The sequence below is a fragment of the Phasianus colchicus genome, chromosome 17, assembly GCF_987193195.1.
Source record: "Phasianus colchicus chromosome 17, bPhaCol1.hap1.1, whole genome shotgun sequence".
In the NCBI taxonomy this organism is placed as follows: Eukaryota; Metazoa; Chordata; class Aves; order Galliformes; family Phasianidae; genus Phasianus; species Phasianus colchicus.
Genome location: NC_143452.1, coordinates 10569290 through 10589935, shown reverse-complemented (window position 1 = coordinate 10589935; position 20646 = coordinate 10569290). Strand labels below are relative to the sequence as shown.

Below are 20646 nucleotides of genomic sequence, written 5' to 3'. Positions count from 1 at the left end.
GGTGCAGGGGACAAGTCGCACTGCTGGCACACAACCTGGGGAAGGAAACTGGGAGGAGAGGAACCCCTGAGGGGTTCTGAGCAAGGTGCACATTTTTCAGTGAGTAGCAAACCTGAGCTTTAGGAGAACCAAAAGCCTTCCTGTGTTTGAGCCCCATTCAGCAAACAGATTTGGATGCACACGAAAAAGGGTATAAAGAGGGTGGGCACCCGTAGGCAGGTCTGCAGGCAGAATTGCTGCACAGCCATAACACCTGTGTGCTCACTGCCACTCACACGCAGCCGAGCAACGCGCTCCTTTCCATCTCCGGTCGCTGTGACATGATTTTAAAGTTGCAGTTCAAAATCATTACTCATAACCCAGAGAGTGCTGTGAGCTTCCCCTGCTGACCCCCACTCCGTGTGCAAACTCATCGCGCTGCGACACGGTTTGCACTGCAATACAGCCTTTCAGCTCTACTTCGTATCTGCTTGTCTGAGTTTTCAGCTGAACCAGAATCACTTACCTACATTTCTGCCCGTGTTTGTGCTGTTTTTCTCACTCATCAGAGCACAGCATAAGGCAGGTGGTAAAGACCTGCACCCCAGCTGCACCACCGTTACCTGGCCCTATCCTGTCTCCAGTCGTGCTCACTCCTGGCCTGGGGGGGAACCTCACAGCTCAGCCACCTGTCACCTCCTCCCTGTGAGGAACAGGGGGTTCTTATATAGCAAAACTGATGCAGGGATGCTTAGACTTACATAAAGGTGGACTGGTGGGTTGAGCCCATCCAGAAGCATTTGCGGTTTTCCTGTATTCCAGTATAAGCAAGGATTTGTGCACTAATGCTGAGTTTTGTGCAATATGTCACTGGATCCCCCCTTATCAGCAGTGCTGTTTGCCAAGAACTCAGAGGAAGGGACAAAATCCCTGAAGCTCAGGAGCACAAAGCTGCCACCAGGCCCATGGGAGATGCTGGGAAACCATCCCATTCCATGGCTGTGTGGGCACATCCAGCCAACACCTACACCAGGATACAGACACAAACCACACACACCTGCGGGTGATTTTTCAAGCCCTGCCTAGCTTTCCAGCAAGCACATGGGTAGGAGCCAGACAAACCCTGGGAGACATTTCAGCTCCTTTAAAGGAGCTCCCCAGGATTACCCTCCCAACCCGTGCAGCTGCCCCAGCCCTGAATGCATTTCTGCAGCCACAGGAAAGTGCCCTCACACTGAGAAGCACAGATTGGGTGTCAGCCCACGGATCACAGGAGTTCTTTTGTCCTGGTGCCTTGGAGGCTAATGCCATCCAAGATAAAATACATTGCTCAGACCCCAGCTAAAGCTATCCAGTGCATCTTACGTAATGGTGGCAAAATACATCCAGAAACAAAAGCAGTGGGAACGCAGAGCTCAGCTCATGTCTGGCTCCAAAGGCAAGTGGTGGCACTCCTTCCCAGCCTACCTGCTCTGCTCCTATTCTGCCATCCAGGTTCAGCCCTGTTCCCTGCCTCTGCCCACAGCCTTGAGCTTCAGGAACGTGTTCCCCAAGATGCCAGCTTACCAAATTCTTTGCCATGGGTAAGGCCCCCTCTTCGAACCACTCTGCTTTTCTGTGGCCATATGGTGCAGGGCACTGCAGAGACTAATGGGCTCTGGCAGCTGGAGACTCACATCCAATGAATATTCAGGAAGAAACATTGACGCAGTGAAGGATTTTATTGAAAGAGCAATTTGAGAGCAACACTGATGCCTAAACAACAGCTGCGGTTCCAGACTTTGGGTGTTAGAATTGGCCACAGAAAGTCCCCCCTGACATCCAGCAGCTGAGCAGCATCTTCATACCACAGTTTGGGCTGCAGGAGGATGGACAGAGCAGAAGCAGCCCTCTCTCTGGGGCTGTGATGATAACCTGAGGTGGTGCTCAGGAGAAAATAAAAACAAAGCAATTGGGGATGGCCAGGGCTCTGTGGGAAATCATCTGTCTCATTCCAGGAGTGAAGTGGAGGTTCCTCACATATGAGCTGGTTTCAGAGCTCTCTGCTCTGGTTGATCACAAAAGTGTTCTGCCAGGAAAAAGGACAAAAATGACTCACTTTTCTCCCTTGGGTTTCCCCAGCTCTTCTCTATACCTGACCAGTGCATCTTTGCACAGGGAAGCCCCGTAGGAGGAACAGCAGCTCCTCAGGATGGGGCCAGCAGAAATGTAAATCTTACATCAGCCACGTCCACCTGGCCATTCTCGAAGCTGGTGTTGAAAATGTTGGGCAGCGGGATCCCCATACCTACAGCATCTGCAAGGCCAAGAGAGCAGCTCATCAGAGATGAAACCCCAAAAGTGCCAGCTGGGGACGGGGCTATGGGCTGGGCATGGAAGGGGGGTTCACCCCCGCCGTACTGTTGATGGCAGGCACGTATGCAGCTGCAAGGATGTCCTTCACCCATCCTTCCAGCTGGGAGACCTGCGGTGGGAGGAGGTATGAGTTAGTGCTGGAGTGGTGGTGGTGCTGGGAGAACTGAGCTCTGCCCCGTGTACTTACATTGATGGAGCCGAGCTGCGAGGATGCCAGTCTGAGATTGACTCTGCAAAAGATAAAAACAAGGAGGAATGCCACCAGAGCGGCTGCCGCTGAGTGTTCTGATCAGTGCTCACACCCCTTTCGGTCCAGAATTTGTCCTAACCACGCAAAGGTACAGTGAAAACAACTCAATTTCTTCAAAAGTGTCTCCTGACTTCAGGCAAGCTCTTCATCTGGGGCAGCTCTGAGAGCTTCACACCCCCATCACAGCCCCAATACCCATGGTCAGACCCAGCCTCCGTGCCCCCAGCAGGGCTCTACCTGTCCACAGCCAGAGTGGTGCGCAGACGGCCGCCAGAGACGGATGGGGTGATGTCCAGAACAATGTCCTGCCATTGTGACAATTGAAGAAAAAGAGTTATTTCCCCTCAGACAAAACCCAGAACATTTGGAAGTAACTCAGGCCAGGAAAAAAAAAACACCTGTCTGTGCTTAGAAATAACATTTTATGGACAGACGGCATCACAGATATCCCCCCAGGATTCAGAATGATTCCCTAAAAGTTTCACCTGCGTGGTTACGGGCACAACAGTGGGACCAGGCAGTGCATTCCCAGTGTGCAGGGGAGGCGGTGGCTCAGGGCACTCACCGAGTCCAGGCTGAAGAGGGTCTGTGGAGGGAAGCCGGGGCGGTGTGCGAGGACATCGATGGCTGCTCGCAGAGTGGCAGTGGCCTTCCCATCCCTCAGGGCCACCACAGGTGTGTCAGCCAGGCGCACACGCAGTGCCAGCGGCAGCGACCCAGGCAATACGGTGCTGAGCTGGAGGGAGAGAAGCCATCAGAACCTTGGCACAGCTGGGATTGGGGCTTCAGAAACACAAATATCACGGATAATACAAAGGGGGCTGACCTGGGGGAAGGCTGAGAGCAGGGCTGAGGTGGTCAGCGGGATGCTGTTGGGCACCTGTAGGAGCGGTGATGGAGGTCAGTCCAGGCAGGGGGCAGTGGGAGCTCCCCTGATCCCAGCCCCAACCCACCGCCGAGCTGGAGATGTCCATGCTGAAGGCTCCCTGCCGCTGTGCCAGCGCCAGCACAGCACCCAGCACGCCCTGCGACAGCCCCAGCTGTGTCCCAGGACCCACAGCTGGCGGCAGAGTGACGGGCATCGACAGACCTCCTGCTGGCTCCACCACATTGCCCTCTGCGTCCCTGAGGAGGAGCTGCAGGGACAGAGCAGGGCAGGAGGTTGGCATGAGCGGTGCCACCCGTGTCATTAATCAGCACCCCGATAATCAATGCACTGCTGTTTTTGACTGCTCTGGCACGGGCAGTGGTCGCATTGGCTGCAGCTGTCTGTGTAAAGCACTGTGATCAGTAAGGCACACTGACAATCCTTCTTGTGCAATTATAATCCCTATTAATTACATACCCAACTTTTACAAACCAATTACAAATGGAACCTTTGTATAAATGGCGACCCATTGCTCTTGTACAAAATGCTAACATGGGGCTTTTCTAATGAACGACACCGTGAGTGCTGCAATCACACTTAATTAGCCAGCGTCCAGCCGGTCTGACTCATGCTGCCCTCAAGGATTAGCAAATATGGAACAGACACAGACCCAGCGGTGGCAGGAGCACGGAGCTGGCTGGGCTGTGCTGCTCTGTGAACACCTTACCATAGAACTGGGATCCAGCAGTCCTCCACAAGCAGCCACCCCGCAGAGGTCAATTGCCCAAATCCAATAACTCAAAGGCAGCACTTACGTTCAGATCCAGCTGGATGGACTTGTCGCCAATGATGGGAAGAGAGGACAGAGTGTACTGGAGGTTTCCCAGAGCTCCCAGAGGGAGCACGGCTGCAAGATACAAGGAGGAGATCTTCTAACCTGCAAGGATGAGCTGCCCACAAGTACTGTGGTTTCCAAAGACCCCGTACTGTAGGCAGCCCCTGGTTGCAGCCAGCCCAGCCAGACAAGGGGCTATGAGCACTGTTCTGCAGCAAAAACTGCTAAGTGCAGGGCAGAGTTCAGTGGGGCACATGGACAGGAGGGGACCACCAGCACTTACAGGTGACAGAGCCCAGCAATGAGTTCACGACGCCCAGCACGGTGTCAACGACGGGGCACAGCTGGGGAGGCAGAGGGGTGTCAGGGCCCCCAGCGCACAGCAGCAGGGCTGCATGGTGTCACCAGGGCTGGGGCCTCATCACCCCTTTCTGTTCACACTGGGCTTGCATGGGTCTGGTGCAGGGCTCAGCATTGCCACTGCCACGGGTGTACAGGGGCCATCACATGAGTACATTGCTCACGTTCCAGGGGCCATGGAGGCAATGGGGCTGGGTGTCCCAGGTGAACCTGCAGCTGTGCAAACAGCCCTGCCACCCACAGCCACTGTGACACTCCTCGCCCAGACTTACCAGCCTGGGCAGCACGTTCCCGAGGACGCTCTTTAGGGTTTTTTCCACAAGTGGCACTTTGGGCCTGGGTAACAGGAAAATAGGAAACAAAATGGGATGAAGGTGAGCAGTTGAAAAATAAGTATACTTTGAACAAGAGGCACCATCCAGGGTTGTACATCAGTGCCTAAATATCACCCCAAACTCCCCTACAGACCTACCCAACACGGATATTGATGTCTCCAAGAAGGGTCTTGCAGTCTTCAACCACCAGCCTGAGAGCCCCCGACTTGTCCTGGGCCAGCCGCACTCTTGCAGTGATGTTTGCTTCCACCTGGAGCTGGAGCAGACTGCCCACAGCGCTGCACAGCCCAAGGGGACACATCTCAGAGGTGTTTTCTAGCCATCTGCTTTCCAACAAGATGGTGCAGCCCCTGCTCTGAGCTATGCCCCCAGTGAATGCTCCTTACCCATTGCCATCTATCAGCAGCTGGGTGTAGATATTCAGCTGGAGACCAATGCCTGGCAGGAAGCGCAGAGTTATTTTGGGGAGAGTGATGTTCACAATTCTCAGCCTGGAGTTGGAACAAGGAAGGGCAGTAAATAACATATTTGCTACTCCTTACTTCCCTGGGATCCTCTCGGCCCCCAGTGCTGTGGTCACACAGCTGTAATCTTGGGCTCCCCTGCACCCTGGGACAGTGGGGCTCCCTTTCAGCCAAGGCCAGCTCATGATAGACACATGCAGCCTCATGGCAGAAACTGCCAACTTCTCAACCCTCATTTATGAACTCTCCCTAAGAGGAGAAGGTAAGTGCCATGTCCAGACCACAGGCATGGCCAGTGATGGAGCGCTGCTTGGGAACACATCTACCACTCTCACTCACCCTGTGAGTCCTTGCACGGTGCCCAGCAGACCATCCTTGCCGAGGAGACCTCCTCCAAGAAGTGAGCCTTGACCCTGGTTACCGGTTCCTCCAAGGAGACCACCACCAAGGAGACCTCCCACAAGACCATCACCACCAAGGAGACTGCCAACAGGTCCACCACCACCAAGGAGACTACCAACAAGTCCATTACCACCAAGGAGACCACCGACAGGTCCAGCAGGTCCATCACCACCAAGGAGACCACCGACAGGTCCAGCAGGTCCATCTCCTCCAAGGAGACCACCGACAGGTCCATCACCACCAACAAGACCACCCACAAGACCATCATCGCCCAGGACACCACCAACAGGTCCACCACCTCCAAGGAGACCACCCACAAGACCATCACCACCAAGAAGACCACCAACAGGTCCATCACCACCTAGGATACCACCAACAAGTCCGTTGTCACCGAGAAGACCACCGACAAGTCCATTGCCACCAAGTAGACCACCAAGAAGTCCATTGGGGCCTAGCAGACCACCAAGAAGTCCATCAGGGCCGAGCAGACCACCCAGTAGCCCCTGGAGAAGGTTGCCATTGGCTAGTGACCCTGTAATGGCTGAAGAAATGGATGAGAGGTCACTGTGAGCCATGCACACCCAGCACACAAATATGCTGTGTCAGCCTGGCTGATCCTTCTCCTCATCTCTGCCCCTTTTCCTTTCCTTTTTACAACAGGGGTGATGCTCCAGCCTCTGCACAGCTTCTTAAGTGCCACGTTCAAAGTGCTTTATCAATGCATTGTCACTGCAGCCTGAACAGATCTGAGCCAGATTCTGATTTTCCGAACGTGGTCAAGTGACAGAAAGAGCAGAAGCGGTCTCAAAATGAAGATAAATCCTGTATCTTCCAAACACTTACCACTTTCTAGCACATCTTTATCCACCCTGGCAGACACCGGGACGCTCCCAGGAAGTCCGTGAGAAGAGGTGAGCAGGCCACAAGTGAGGAAAACCACCCAGAGAACACCCATCTTCAGTCCTGGTTAAGTGGAGGAAGCAGTTGCCATCAGTGTAGTGCTGGACAGTGAGCACCAGCTGATGGCTGCAGGAAACAGGAGGAAGAAGGAGGATAGAAAAGGAGAAATGCCTTTCAGGAAAGACAAAAGCGGAGAGAAAGCTCCTGGTACCTCTCCACCTCTTGCAGCAAGCAAGAATAAGCTTTTGTTAAAAAGTTCACAGTCATAAGCTAACATCAAGGCCTCTCCTTTGGGAAGAACTGGGGTTTGCAGAAGCAGAAGCTAAGAGCGTGCTGTTTGAGAAATAATTTTGCTCTTACCTGACTGATCTCTGCAGAGCAAGGATGTCTCCAGCCGTTGTCCCTGCCTTCTGCAGACGACCCACAGCATGCATCCTTATATACAGAACTTTTCAACAGGAATGAGGCAAACGATGTCACCGAGGGCATCCAGAATAATTAGCGGGGAGCAGAACAAACAAGACATGGTTTCTGGTGACTCCCACTGCAAATATTTCCTTACAGATATTAGGAGTTGGGTAAAGAATTGAGCAACGACCAATAGGTGTAGCAGCAGAAGTCAGTCCAACACTGGGTGCCAGTGCTCATGGGATGTGCATACACTGCTGCTGGGGTAGAACAGTGTGGTTTGGGGCTGTATCAAGATGTGGACGTGGCTGTGAAGTCAGCCCCAGGTAAAACACTCTTTTTTTCCATCTGAAATTAAGGCCTTGACTGAAAGCTGTGTCAAAACATCAGGTAGCCATGCAGTGGGTACATGTCATGTGTTAGGGATGTTGAAGGAAAAGCCATACAGCACCCATCCCCGTGCCATGGCAGTCCATGGGGCTGGTATCACAGCTGGGTATTCACCATGCCTGCAAGGCAAGACCCAATGTGCCTACAGCCTGTGACTTCACACAGCACTTACCAACAGAATGGCTCAGAACCTGTTTAGTAGTTGAGCAGAAGGAGGCATTGAATTGGCAGGGAGTAGTGACACCACCATAGGGCATATGGGTGAGGCGTCGTGGTTTTGTGGATACCCTGAGCTTGTAGATTCCATCCGATTGCAGACTCAGACATCACTTCTGTGCCCATCACTACCTCCACGTGCTGCAGGACTGGAGGTGAGACGAGCTTTCATGGGAGAAAAACACATGCCATGTGTACCCACAGTAACCTTGGCTCTCTCCTTATCCCCTCGCTCCTGGCCCCAGCATTGTGGAGCTGCTCCTTGAGTTGCACCACAGCAGCAGCTCTGGGGCAGCACAGAACAGTCCCTCTCTGGGGGCTGCAGACCCACACAGCCCCACTGCAGGCCTGCACCTTGCATCCTGTCCCTGGCAGAGGACACACTGCCCAGCCCAGGGGACAGCTGTGAACTATTCACTTCGCTGCTGTGATGATTAAGGACGTGGTTAGATGGGCTGATCCCCAGCATGGAGGAGTAATAGCTCAGAAAAAATGCTTGCTCAGAGTTAATACTTTCTGCAAACTTGGAAATAAGTATTTCCAGGAGATTAGCCAGCTTCTGTCACACGTTAATTCCAGCTTTAAGAAATACCTTAGCTAGGGGCCAAGGAGGGGATGACAAAGATGCCAAAGTACTTATGGAGCTGTCACTGTGCTGCAACCCGATCGGTCAGACACCCCCAGAGCACAAAGCCAGGCTGTCACTGCCAGATTGTGGCATTTGATAAGATGGAAGAGAGTGTTAACAAGATGGTATCACGTTGTCATCCCTCCTGAACCGCTTCACTCTTTGGCAATCAATCATGCTAGGAAGGCTGACTGACCGTAAAGAAAGACCCAATGATGGTCAACACGCGGTGCTGGGCGTTGGGAATAGCTGCTGTGCAGTGACCCTTCAGACCGGACTGCAACGGGGCTTCGCACCGCTGAACGCAGAGGTCTCTGATGACCAAATATTTTAGATAAACCAACGCAGGTTCCCAGAAAGGGAATGACATCTCAAGGTCCAGCACTCACCAAAACGATTCTCAAAGCAGAACCCAAATCAGCATGGGAAGTCAGACACACAGAGTAAAGCAGAACAAAGGGAGAAGAAAAAGGATGAATATCGCTTTGACACCTGGATCAGAGGGGAGATGAGAGGTGAGGGTGGGCAGCAGCAGCCCCAACCAGCCCTGGAGATCTTGATGTGAGCAGAGCAGGCTTCACCTGAAGGTGGGCAATACCATGACTGTGGGGAAATGGGCTGTTGAGACTGCAACAGATTTGGGGTATCCCAATATGATGGAGCTGATGTCAGCACATGGGTTCCCCTCTCCAATGGGGCGAGGGCCCTCATTCCCTTTCCCTTTTGCCCCAGCACAGAGGGAATTGCATTGTTCCCAGATCAGGAAGGGGCCCAATGGCTCTGCGCTGCAGCCAGCAGCCATCCCAGGCTGCAGTGGGTTACGTGATAGCATGGCCTGGCACTGCATGACACACTTTATGGCAGGCTAAATGGGTGCCACTTGAGATGCACAGCTCTGATTTCTCCTTGGAGAGAGCTACATTCAGATCTGTATTTCATCTTAAAGAAATCCAAACCCAAAGGCTTTGGTCCTGTATTAGCTAACTCAAGAACAATAAGGAAAAGCTTTTTCTCTGCTTTTTTCATATGGGCTTGGCCTTGGGAATGTTCACATGGCACTGAGGAGGGCAGGAACTGTAACAGCACCATAACAGCCATCCTCACAGGGAGCTGTGACTGCTGCCCCACTGCACCGAGACCATTCCTCCCAAGCACCCAGCACCACGCAGGGGAAAACAAATGGGGTTTTCAGAGCCAGCCTTGCAGCGCGGTGACCTCTGGGACAATTTCTTTAAAAGCAATGATTTTTTTTTCCAAATACAATCTTAGTTCCACACCAGCCACCTGCCACCGGGAACGAATGTTCAACTCACGTCGGTTCGATGAAATGGGGATCGAAGCTGTTTATTGACCTCCTAATGACACGTAATTATCCAGCAATAAGTGAGCGATACGCTCAGAATCAATACCTGCACTGCAGCCGATGGCTGTGGCAGGAGGTGCTCCTGAAATACTAAAACACACCACAACCCAGTGCACTCTGCCCACTGACAGCATCCCAAAGTGCCACAGCTCCATGGCTCTGGAGTACCTCCAGGGTTGGTGACCCCTCCACCTCCCTGAGCAACTTGTGCCAGTGCATCACTGCTCTTTTGGAGAAGAAATTTCCCCTAATATCCAACCTGCACCCCTTCTGGCAGCAGTACCGGAGTCCATCACTAGGCAACATGCTGTCTTTATTTTAGCTCAGATAGTCAAAACATTGAAAAGCCAAGGGGAGAGCAAGAAACCCCCAGGAGAGCAGCCCCCTCCCATCCACAGGTGCAGCCATCCCTCCCTGTACATCATGGCTCCACCACAGGCACATCCAGCACCAGCCCATCCTGCAGGTTAAAGAGAAAAAGCAACAGGCAGAGTTCCATCACTCCACTGCAATGGGTTTGGAGGATGAGGGCTCAGCCACCAAGGGTGCCTGAGTCCCCATGCCGTGCTTACCTGCATCCTCCTGAGCTCCACAAATTGGTACAGGGTGCCCAGCAGTGGGGGCAGTGGGACCCCTCCTCGCAGTGCTCCTGCAAGAGGTGGTGGAGGGGGCAGAATGTGGGGACCAGACCCAGGGGACAGCAGGCAGTGCTGGCATGCTGTGTTGGGTACAGCAGCACAAATGAGATCCCATCCCTTGGCACACTTTCCGTAGGAGTTCAGCAGATGAATGGATACTCTATGGCAGGCCGCTTTAATGATTATTTGCCATGAGATAACTGCCCCACCAGCAGCTCTCCCAGGTCCATCACTCCCTGCCCCCAAGGGCAATGCCAGCCAGCCAGTGCCGTTTCCAAAAGCAGACAACAACATTCTATTCTATTGGCAAAGAAATGAGGACCATTTTCCCTGCGCAGAACGCGAGCCTTCCACTGCAGCCATAGCATGCTTACTGTTGATGGATGGCACGTAAGCCACATGAATAATGTCTGCCAGGACTCCTCTCAGCGGCAGCACCTGGAACACAGCGTGGTGATGGACGTGGCCCATCTTTCCGAACGCCGGCAGCCGTACTTGTCAGGCTCCCCTCCATTAATTCCCCCGGTGCAGCCTCAAATCACAGGAAAATTGCACAGCCCCCCCCGCTACCCCAAGATGAATGGGAACATTTGAGAATTTCTAAATTTCACTACAAGCTGTCAGAAAGTCTCTCCTTCCCCACACCTGCAGCACTGTGGGCACCCGATGCCTCCTCCTCACCACCCAGCCCCATGCAGACAGACAGACAGACCCTGCTTACCACCACCCCCCGTGTGGCTCTGCTGCTGTGATGGGGTTGGAGCAGGATTTGGGCACTTGAGCACCCAGCACGCATGGCGTGGGGCAGCCCAGCTGTCATTTATGGCCCAGACCTCCCAGGAATGCACAGAGTGCATTGCAAGTAGGGAGAAGGGTCTGAGCATTTGTGCTCACGGGCAAATGGTTTTGAGAGTTCTTTTATTGTTTACCACATCTTCCCTTGAAACGTTCATCCTCAGCATTCCATTTGGCTTTCTTTAGTGTTGTTATACGTTTGTTATTAATAATGAAAGAAATGGGGTCGGGTTTTGGGGAGGGAATCCTGCTCGAGCCCAGCAGAGCTCAGACCCACAGAGTAAAGCTGTGCCCACACCCTGCAGGACTCACATTGAATGTGCCCATGGAGGAGTTCACCACAGCCACGTGGGACAGGCTGTAGGGACAGGAGCATGGGATCACTGCCCTGCCCTGCAGCACCCCTCCATCCTCAGTCACACTCCTCCAAGACCCCCATAGCTGCTAGTATCAACCACTACAAACCCATGAGGAGAGATGGAAGTGCACCAGCGAGGTGCGAGACATATCCAGCATCACTGCCCCACTGCAGCATTGTCTCTTTGCTGGTGGTGACACTGGTCAGTCAGACCTGTGCTGTTACCTATGCAGCGTCAGGGAGAACTGCAGCCTCTCTTCTGCGACAGCAAACCGCACACCCAGCTCAGAGTGCTGCAGGGAGAAAAGGGGAGCAGGTCCCCTATGGGATACGTGTGCATGTAAGCAGGTCCCCAGCAGCAGCTCCAGCCCCTCACTCACACCTCCTATTGCCCCTCTGCAGTAGTGACCAAATCCCACCAACATTGCCAAAGGTTTCAGCTCACCACATCCAGGACAAAGAGGGATCCAGGAGCAGAGCCAGGACTGGAAGCCCAGAACTCGGCAGTGCTGAAGAGGTGCACAGTGCTTTTCTCTGGGGTTATTGTCACCAGCGGGGGCTGCGTCTCTCGCATTTCAATCACCACTGGCTGTGATGGAGGCAGCGTGCTGGAGATCTGGGGAAAACAAAGCAGAGGGTGACATTCCCATTCCTTCCCAGTTCTCTGCCCTGGGGACTGCATTGGTGACTGCTGAGCATCAGGACTATTCACCAAAGCCCATGGTGACCAGGCAAGGTGGTCCTCGCTGCTCATCAGTGTTATTCATATTAATAAAACACAAAAAGCACCAAACTGACTTGCACCACAATGGCCTGAAATGGCCAGAGAGCAGCGGGACTGCATGAAGTCCACCCACCTCAGGAATGAGGGCTCCCAGCATCGTGGTCACCAGTGGGACAAGCCCCAGAACCTGTTGAGGAAGTGTCAGAGGAATGTAAGACATGCAGCCAGGGGGATCAACGTGGGGAGGGGTTGCAGAAGGCAGCAGCCTCATGGTGTTACCCCACCATGCCATTGGTAATGTTCAGGCCGAAGAATGCCTGCATGATGGAGAGCTCGGCACTCAGGAAGCTCGCAGCCAGGATGAGCTGAGTGGCTGCTTCCCTTTTCAGTGGGAGGGAAGTGAGAAGTGGCAGCTCTGAGTGCAGGGCAACCTCCTCTCCCTCCTTGCTGCGGAAAGTGGCCTGAAAGGACCCACAGACAGGGCCATGTCAGCACAGGTCCACTGCCAGGGTCTGTATTTGGGCTGTGCACAGTGGACCAGGTGCATCTGACCTTCAGCTCCAGCTGGATGAAAGCTTCTCTCACCATGGGGGGGTTCAGTAGGGCATATCGGAGCATCCCAGCATTCCCAAGAGGGATTGCATCTGCAGGAAGGTGGGGGGGGGGGCTCAGCAGAGCCATGCTGGCAGCACTACAGCAGCTCCATGCTGTTCCCTCCCTGCCAGCGCTGGTGATGCCAGGTGGTGCCATGTGCTCCCAGGCCTGAACAGGGGCACACATGTGGCCCCACTGGGGAGTGACCTGAGTCTGACCCAGGTGTGGGTTGGATGGACACAAGGGCTTAAAGGGGTAGGGGGGTGTGGATGGAGAGGTGGACAGGTGGGTGGACGCGTGGATAGGTGCCAGCTTACACATCATGGTGGCAAACTTTGCATTCACGAGGTCGAACACCATGGCCATGGCTGGACACAGCTGGAGGGTGAAAAGAGAGCTGTGACATCACTGTGCACGTCAGCTCAGGGGGGAACACAGCTCTGTGGCAGTCAGGCTTGCACAGCTCCTGCCCTAAGGCACTGATACCCTCTGCTCCTAATCACCCAGACAGGCTCACCTTGGCTGAGTTATGCCCAAATCCAGCATCCCCTCACACACCCACCAGCTTCCACTCACTTCCACTGGAGCAGTGAGCAGCAGCAGAGCAGGAACAGGAGTAAGAGCACACCGAGGAGATGCTGTGCAGCATCAGGCAGCACTCACCAGGCCATGCAGCGCTTTCTGTAGGGTGCTATCCAGGAACTTGCTCATGATCGAGGGCAGCATGCTGGGCAGAGAACACACCATCAGCCAGCAGAGCCGTGAGGCAGTGTGTGCTGACTGCAGACTGAAACGCCAGGAAGTCAGGTGCTAAGGACACCCAGCTGGCATGGTGTGCAGCGGAAGATATTTCCCTATATGGGAAGCTTTTCTCAGGAATGCCATCTTTTGGCTTTAAACAAGCTAAAAGTCTCGAGGCCTGAAAGCATCACAGCACTTCTACAAGGATTTTGGCCAAAAATGGGTGCTGCATGGAGTAACACAGGTAGGGCCAGCCTGGATTCAACCATAAAACATCTGGGGTTTCATACTGGAAGAAAACTGGACCTTCAGTAAATGAATATTTGTAGTGAAAAGAGCTTGAGCTTTGCAGGACCCCATTCCTGGGCACTGACCCCCCTCACCGGTGGGGCAGGTTGGCCCAGCTGTGGATCAGTGCCACGTGGCAGTGCCTGGTGCTGAGCCAGGGGCAGCCCTGCATGTCCTGCACCATCCGACTGCTGGTGCTCAGGTTGGCAGCCATTGGGATCTCCAGTCTTCCTCCTATAAAACTGCACAGGACAGAGCATCATTGCGCAAGAAAGCCACTCCCCTGGCAGCCAGCAGCCCCCGTGTGTTGCCATTCCCCCACCTTTTCCCCATGAGGGTCATCCGGACCGGCACAGCCATAGAGACCCCCACACCAGGTGAGAGCCACAGCTCTACCTCCATGGCACAGAGCTCCATCACCTTCAGCCTGGGGGAAAAGAGAGGAAAAGCACAGGGAGAGGGGTACTGCTGGACAAGCAACCCTCCCACCCCCCCCAGCTGGAAGCAGGAGCCAACAAGCTTTGTTGCCTTTAAGTTATAGTTTCCCCTTTGCAGACACAGCCATGCGGAAAATCACCACCTTTAATATCACGCTTGTTAGCGGGGAGTGATTTGTTTCTGCCTCCGGGCTGACACTTCCAAACCTTCTGCTTTTATTTTGTGATTTCCAGATTCAGGCTCCCGGTGAAAGGCTGCTGAGCATCACTCACCCAGAGATGCTTTTGATGGGTTTCATGGCTGCCTTTTTTTTTGTCGCTCCCTCTACCAGCTTCTGGAGAACATCACTCTCATTCAGCACGGTGGAGATCGCTGGAATATTCACACAAGAGGCTCAGCACTGATGCCCCAGTTTGGAGGGGAGACAGTGCTGGAGCAGAGGGAACTCATCACCTCCATAGGACAGGCTTGGCAACACATCCTTGCTGCAACAAGCACGCATCCCTGCATCCCTGCCCCAGCTTACCACGGTTGATGGTTCCAACGTCCATCCTAAGAATGGCCCCAGGGCCCCCAGAACTTTGTGATGCTGACAGGCAGCCCCCCAGCAGCAAAACGTACCACAGCATGGTCATGGATGGCAAAGCGTGCATCCAGCTCTGGAGGCTGAAGGAACACAAAGAGGCAATCAGCTGAAGGCAGCCCTTATATACAGAGTCCTGGCTGAGAAAGAGGAGAAAACAACAGATTAAGGAGCTGGGTAATTACTGTGATGGAAAACTAATCCCTCGGTGATTCTGCCATCTTCCAACATAAATAATTTCACCAGTAACCTGAAGGTCAGGGTAAGCACCAGAGCTACAGGTGAAGGGTGGAGCTCCTGACTATTGCTCAACACTCAGGAAGGGCCCACAGATCTTCACATGTGGCACCTGAAAGAGAAAAACCGACCTGCTTGGCTGAGAAGGGTGATGGTGAATTGTGCCTCTGGGGACACAGACGGGGTGTGACTGTCCCTTGGGATGAGCCACCTGCTCCCCACATTGGCAGAGCTCCTGCAAGTGCCAGGGGAAGACCTGGGGGCAGTGAGGGGAACCCCAGGCAGGCTGTAGCTGTTCCTGTGCCACCCAGAGCCCGCCTTGCTGGGATCCTGCAGCATCACAGAATTTATTTCTTCTCTTCATCTCCATATAAAACATGTCATGGGGCTTAATCTGTCGTTACCTCCCGCCGTGATATACTCAGTGGCTCTAAGCGCAGGCAGGGAGATTTACATCTCATCTAACAGGATTTATAGATGGCTCCCACTGAGGATCCCATCACACCAGGGAGACACCTTCGTGCTCAGTCACTGCTAGAAGCTGACATCACATTAATAAGCCTCCACGAGGACTGCCATGTCCAGAGCAGCTCTTGAGGAGCAGAACACCCACATGTAAGCACCACAGCACCCTCCTGTCCTGCCAGTTCAGCCCCATGCACTTGTGCCCCTCTAGATGATGGTAACACCACAAATACATCTCCAGTGCTGCTGGGATTACCAAAGCTGCAGTAAGGTTGAGCAGCCCCTCCGGCAGTGGCTGTGCTTCCAAGTTGGGAGCTGGGACCTTTCTTTGTGCTCTCAGTGGCCCCACAATGGAGGCAAGCTGCCCAAGCACCTGCTGCTCCATATGTCACCCTGCTGGGTCGATGGCCAATGTAATCAGGTCTATGGGAGACAATAAAAATGGCACAGAAAACAAAGCCCTGCCGCCCAGCGCAACCAATCCAGCCCTCTCTGCCAGTCTCTGCCCCCCTAACCCCAGTTAGGCAGATATATAAAGCCAGCACAAGCCCCTGTTGCAGCCACAGCAAGACACAGACGGACTCGGGAGGATGGGAAAAGCAAACAGGAAAGGTAAAGATGCATTCACACAGTGAGAGCGATGTGAGCACGTACCTGGGGGGGTCTCTGAGCATCGGTGCTGAGCAGAAATCCTCTTCTGCTAAGGCTAACACAGACATGCTGGGATGCCTGAACTCACTGAGTTGTTCTTTATACCCTATGAGCATCACAACCTATGGTATATCAGCAATTCCAAAATGCTTTTCACTCCCCCCTCCTGCAGGCAGTGCCGTGCTCCTGCTCTGCACCATGAGTGCCATCCTGGCCCTCCTGGAGCCTGTGCAGCCCACCAGGGCCCCCGACTGTGGGGGCATCCTCACACCCTTGGGATTGAGCTACCGTAAGTATGCAGCCCTCAGCCTGCAATAGGGTGGGGGGGACCTTCCTGCCAGTCAGTGGGACAGGACATTGATACTGCTGTGCCATGAACTGGATCGTTTTCAGCCATCATCTGATAATAGTGGGGTTTAGGAAGAGGGGGAGGTGCACCTCTTGGGCAGATTTCAGTCCATCCATCCCTGTGCATGGGATTACAGGCTTGGGAGCATCTCACAAGTTGTCTGCCCTGTTTCACAGTTGCTGAAATCTCAAAGCCACATGCAGAGGTGGCCCTCAGACGGGACCTGATGGCCCGGAGAGCCTCAGACCTGTTCCTCGGCTCCGCAGACCCCAGCAGGTGAGAGCATGGCTCTGCCTCGCCCAGGGCTTTGCTGCTTCACATGGAGGTTTTGTAAAAAAGATAAAAATAAAAAAAAAGCCAAAAAGCTCCTGAGAATTGACACTAAAGTTTAAAACATCTATACAGAAGCAAGCTCCTGGCTCCTCCTTTGGGATCTGATGGCATCGGCCCCGGTGCCACCCTCAGGTGCAATGCACCAATCCCACACACCCTGGGGCAGGAGCAGCACGGGGCTCCTTACACCACATTTCCTCGAGCAGGAAGAGAATTACCTCTGTAGAAGTGGCTGAGCTGTGGCTGTCGATCATCCCAGAGGCCGGGCTGCGGCTGGGCATCGAGGTGGAGCTGCGCATCGCAGCCCTGCAGTGAGTCACATCCACACACAGTGTGGGGCAGCGGGGCAACAGCACGGCTCAGCACCATGGGGCAACCTCAGCTCTGCCTCCCCCCGCAGTGCCGTGCCCATGCCGGTGAGGCTCTCCATCCGGGCTGACCTCCACGTGGACATGGGACCCGATGGCAACCTGCAGCTGCTGACCTCTGCCTGCAGACCCACCGTGCGGGCAAAGAGCAGCAGGGAGGCAGAAAGGTCGGCTCTAAGTTTCCCTGGGCACAGGGTTGGGTGAATAGGGGAAAAGACTCTGCAGCAAAAAGCATTGTTGTGCGGGAAGGTGAAAGGAGGGAGAGCTGATCGCTGACCTAAAAGGTTACAGAGGTTAACACAAATGCTTTAGCCTCAAGGCAGAAGCTTTGTTCCGTTTGCAGCATTGTCCTCGCCTCTCTCTTAATAGAGTTTCATTCTCTTAGAAAGGAACAGATGTTTCCAAGCACTGAGCAGGAACATTTTTAGTACAAGTAGGGTTCCACACTATAGTCACAGTTTAACAGATGATTGAAAGTAATGATAATGACATCTCTGAACATCTTTTGGGTCCCTTGGCCCAGCTGGTGCTGCTTAACCTCCTCTGTTCTGCTGTTTTCATCCAGCAAGTCCTTCAGATCCATCCTGGACAAAGAGGTGGATGTCGATAAGGTAAGAGAACATCTGCACAGATAGGAGGCAGCAGGAGACAAAGTTCTGGAAGGTCTGCAGCAGATGCACCCAGGGACAGTGCTGGCAGCCCCTGCATTCATCTCCCACCTCTCAGGGTTTGTTCTTTATCCTGTAGCTTTGCTTGGATGTCTCCAAGTTGCTCCTCCTTCCAAACGAGCAGCTAATGTCGCTGACAGGTGAGCAGTGCTGCAGTTCCAGGCACCAGAAATCTGGGAGTGGGGAGGGCGGAACATCATGAGAAATGAATCCTGCTCTCCCCCTCTGAATTCCGTTCCTCTGGGAAACGCAGGAGGGCCACAGGCACAGCCTTCCACCTCTGCTCCCCTCTGAGTGTTCCTCTGCTCATTCTGCAGCGCTGTTTCCCGTCACCCCCAGCTGCCAGCTCCAGTACCTGCCGCTGGCTGCCCCCGTGTTCTCCAAGCAGGGCATTGCCCTTTCCCTGCAGGTAAAGCAGGGCTCTGCAGCACCCACCTCCATGCTGCACACTGCACCTCGTGCAGCATGCCCCGAGCACCCCCAACCCTTTTTCCCCTCCCCATGTCTCTGCAGACGACATTCCTGGTGGCGGGGGCAGCTGTCCCTGTGCCAGTCAGCCCCGTGCCCTTCAGCATGCCTGAGCTGGCAAGCTCCAGCACTTCTCATCTCATCCTGGCTTTGTCTGAGCACTTCTACACCAGCCTCTACTTCACCCTGGAAAGGGCCGGAGCCTTCAACATGACCATCCCTGTGAGTAGCAGGCGAGGGAGGAGGGAAGGACAAGACGACAGCAATTGCTGTTGCTGTGCCCCCACCCCCTGGAGCTGTGTCCCTGAGCACCCCGGGAGCCACACCACATCACCCCCAGTGCTCTGACCTCAGCTGATGGGCTGCACTTTGCTTCCAGAGCATGCTGACCACTGCCACGCTGGCACAGAAGATCACTCAGGTGCGTGTCTGCGTCCTGCAGCCATGGGGTGATGCCCCGCTGCCCTCCCCTCACCACAGAACAGCCAGGCTGCAAACACATCCCCGCAGGTGGGCTCCCTGTACCATGAGGACCTGCCCATCGTGCTGAGCGCCGCGCTCCGAAGCTCTCCTCGGGTGATGCTGGAGGAAGGCCGGGCAGCTCTGAAGCTCTTCCTCACTGTTCACATTGGGGCAGGTTCACCTGATTTCCAGAGCTTCCTGAGTGTGAGCGCGGTGAGTGAGCACTGCAGCGGGCACAGCAGTGACATCGGTCTCCTGCATGAGCAGGGTGTGAGCAGTGCATTGCAGGGCCAGCACGCAGACAGCTTCATTGTACCCCAGCATTCCGATCCGGAGTGACACCATTTGCTCACTCTGATTCTCCTTGCAGGATGTGACCACAGGACTGCAGCTCAGCGTCTCTGACACACGGATGATGATCTCCACAGCAGCAATAGAGTAACAAGCCTGGCTGTGCTCTGCAGCCTTGCAGGGGACATGGCACAGCCATAGCATGGGATGGGAGAGGCAGAGCAGTCCGGGGAATTCCTTAGCTCTCATAGCTTGGCTTTGCAGATGTAGCTCTAGCCCAAACGAAGTGGTGAGAGGAAAACAGAAACAGTGCCCAGCCACTGTGCATCACCCCGAGCATCCCACGACCCACAGCAAACCCTCATTGCAGCCCTGGGGCCAGGCACCCCCAGCTCCATGCTGCTGCGTGCAGGGCAAAGGCAGTGCCACTGCCAGCTGGGAGGTGCCTGGCTGCAGGGAGATGCTGGCCAGGCACTGCCCAGTGTGTGAGCCTCTGCCTGTCACCGAGCACAGGTGCCTCAGGAAAACTGCCCAGCCACTGGGCCAAAGGGCTGCTGAGCAACAGCTGTGCTGCCTTTTGTTTTGCAGGGATGCTGAGCTCAGCCTGGCTGCCTCCAATGTGGGCCTGGTGCCGGTAGGTGCCTCAAGAACCCCCCCAGGAAATGGAACGTGGTCAGGCCCCCAGCAGCACTGCGCTGAGCCCAGCCATCCTCAGCCAACTCACACCACAGACACCCAGCTGGGCCAGCAGCAGGCTCAAAGTGCTCATGGCAGCACAGCAGGAACCCACTGCTGCCAGCCCCAGCCTTTTCCCTCTCCCTTTGGAGCTGACTGCCCCGTTTCACCCTGCAGGCTGCAGTGCTGGAGGAGCTGTTCCTGGCCCCTGTCTGCCAGCAGGTGCCAGCATGGATGGATGGTGAGCAGAGGGCATGTTCCTGCAGGCAGCACTGGGCACAGGGCAGTGCTCTGCTGGGAATTTCCCCGTCTGCTTTCCCCATTTCTCCTCCCAGATGTGCTGAGGGAAGGCGTACACCTGCCTCACCTGTCCCGCTTCACCTACACCGACGTCAGCGTTGTGATCCACAAGGTAAGGAGAAGCACATGCAAAATGCAAAGCTCCCTGCAGCAAGGCGTTTAAGCCGCTCCTGCCATACTTGATTTAAAGAGGACTGACTTCTCTCCCTGCTCTGAGCCCTCTCCTCCTTCCCACAACCTCACTCCCTTGCTTTGCATGAGCATTCCTCACTAAGCACATTAGCACAAGCCAAAATCATGCCCTGGGAGGAGCAGGGTGTGCTCTGCCCCTGCCTGCTTCCCTCTGTCTATAGGATTACGTCCTGGTCCCATGCAACCTGAAGCTGCAGAGCACCATGGCCTGAACCTGCCGCAATGTTTGGGTGAAAGCAGTGGAAAACCACTCTGCTTTGTGGATTTTCACTGTA

General features: G+C 54.4%; 3 protein-coding genes across 3 annotated transcripts; 1 reads left to right on the top strand and 2 right to left on the bottom strand.

The window, feature by feature from the left end:
* Positions 1-2011: 2011 nt before the first annotated feature.
* On the bottom strand, positions 2012-7178 carry LOC116227734 (BPI fold-containing family B member 3-like). The gene is made up of 16 exons (XM_031591211.2): positions 7109-7178; positions 6692-6811; positions 5786-6389; positions 5369-5473; positions 5120-5260; positions 4920-4983; positions 4571-4631; positions 4268-4359; positions 3538-3720; positions 3411-3464; positions 3150-3320; positions 2822-2889; positions 2522-2564; positions 2380-2443; positions 2199-2275; positions 2012-2047 (listed from the first exon to the last, which is right to left on the bottom strand). The coding sequence occupies exons 1-16, from the start codon at positions 7176-7178 to the stop codon at positions 2012-2014; spliced, it is 1953 nt and encodes a 650-aa protein (XP_031447071.2).
* A 2903-nt stretch (positions 7179-10081) lies between these two features.
* Positions 10082-17483, bottom strand: BPIFB6 (BPI fold containing family B member 6). The gene is made up of 18 exons (XM_090152127.1): positions 17166-17483; positions 15871-16371; positions 15098-15261; positions 14856-14995; positions 14602-14701; positions 14214-14318; positions 13987-14133; positions 13526-13589; positions 13180-13240; positions 12821-12912; positions 12553-12729; positions 12402-12455; positions 11990-12160; positions 11770-11837; positions 11499-11544; positions 10766-10829; positions 10326-10402; positions 10082-10213 (listed from the first exon to the last, which is right to left on the bottom strand). The coding sequence occupies exons 4-18, from the start codon at positions 14980-14982 to the stop codon at positions 10175-10177; spliced, it is 1392 nt and encodes a 463-aa protein (XP_090008253.1). The 5' UTR covers positions 14983-14995; positions 15098-15261; positions 15871-16371; positions 17166-17483; the 3' UTR covers positions 10082-10174.
* Positions 16205-20594, top strand: BPIFB2 (BPI fold containing family B member 2). The gene is made up of 16 exons (XM_031591233.2): positions 16205-16226; positions 16438-16554; positions 16791-16890; positions 17154-17258; positions 17348-17482; positions 17881-17926; positions 18063-18123; positions 18301-18392; positions 18497-18673; positions 18831-18872; positions 18962-19126; positions 19284-19351; positions 19793-19838; positions 20057-20120; positions 20215-20291; positions 20533-20594. Exons 1-16 carry the CDS (start codon positions 16205-16207, stop codon positions 20581-20583), a joined length of 1368 nt encoding a protein of 455 aa, XP_031447093.2. The 3' UTR covers positions 20584-20594.
* The last annotated feature ends 52 nt before the right edge of the window (positions 20595-20646 follow it).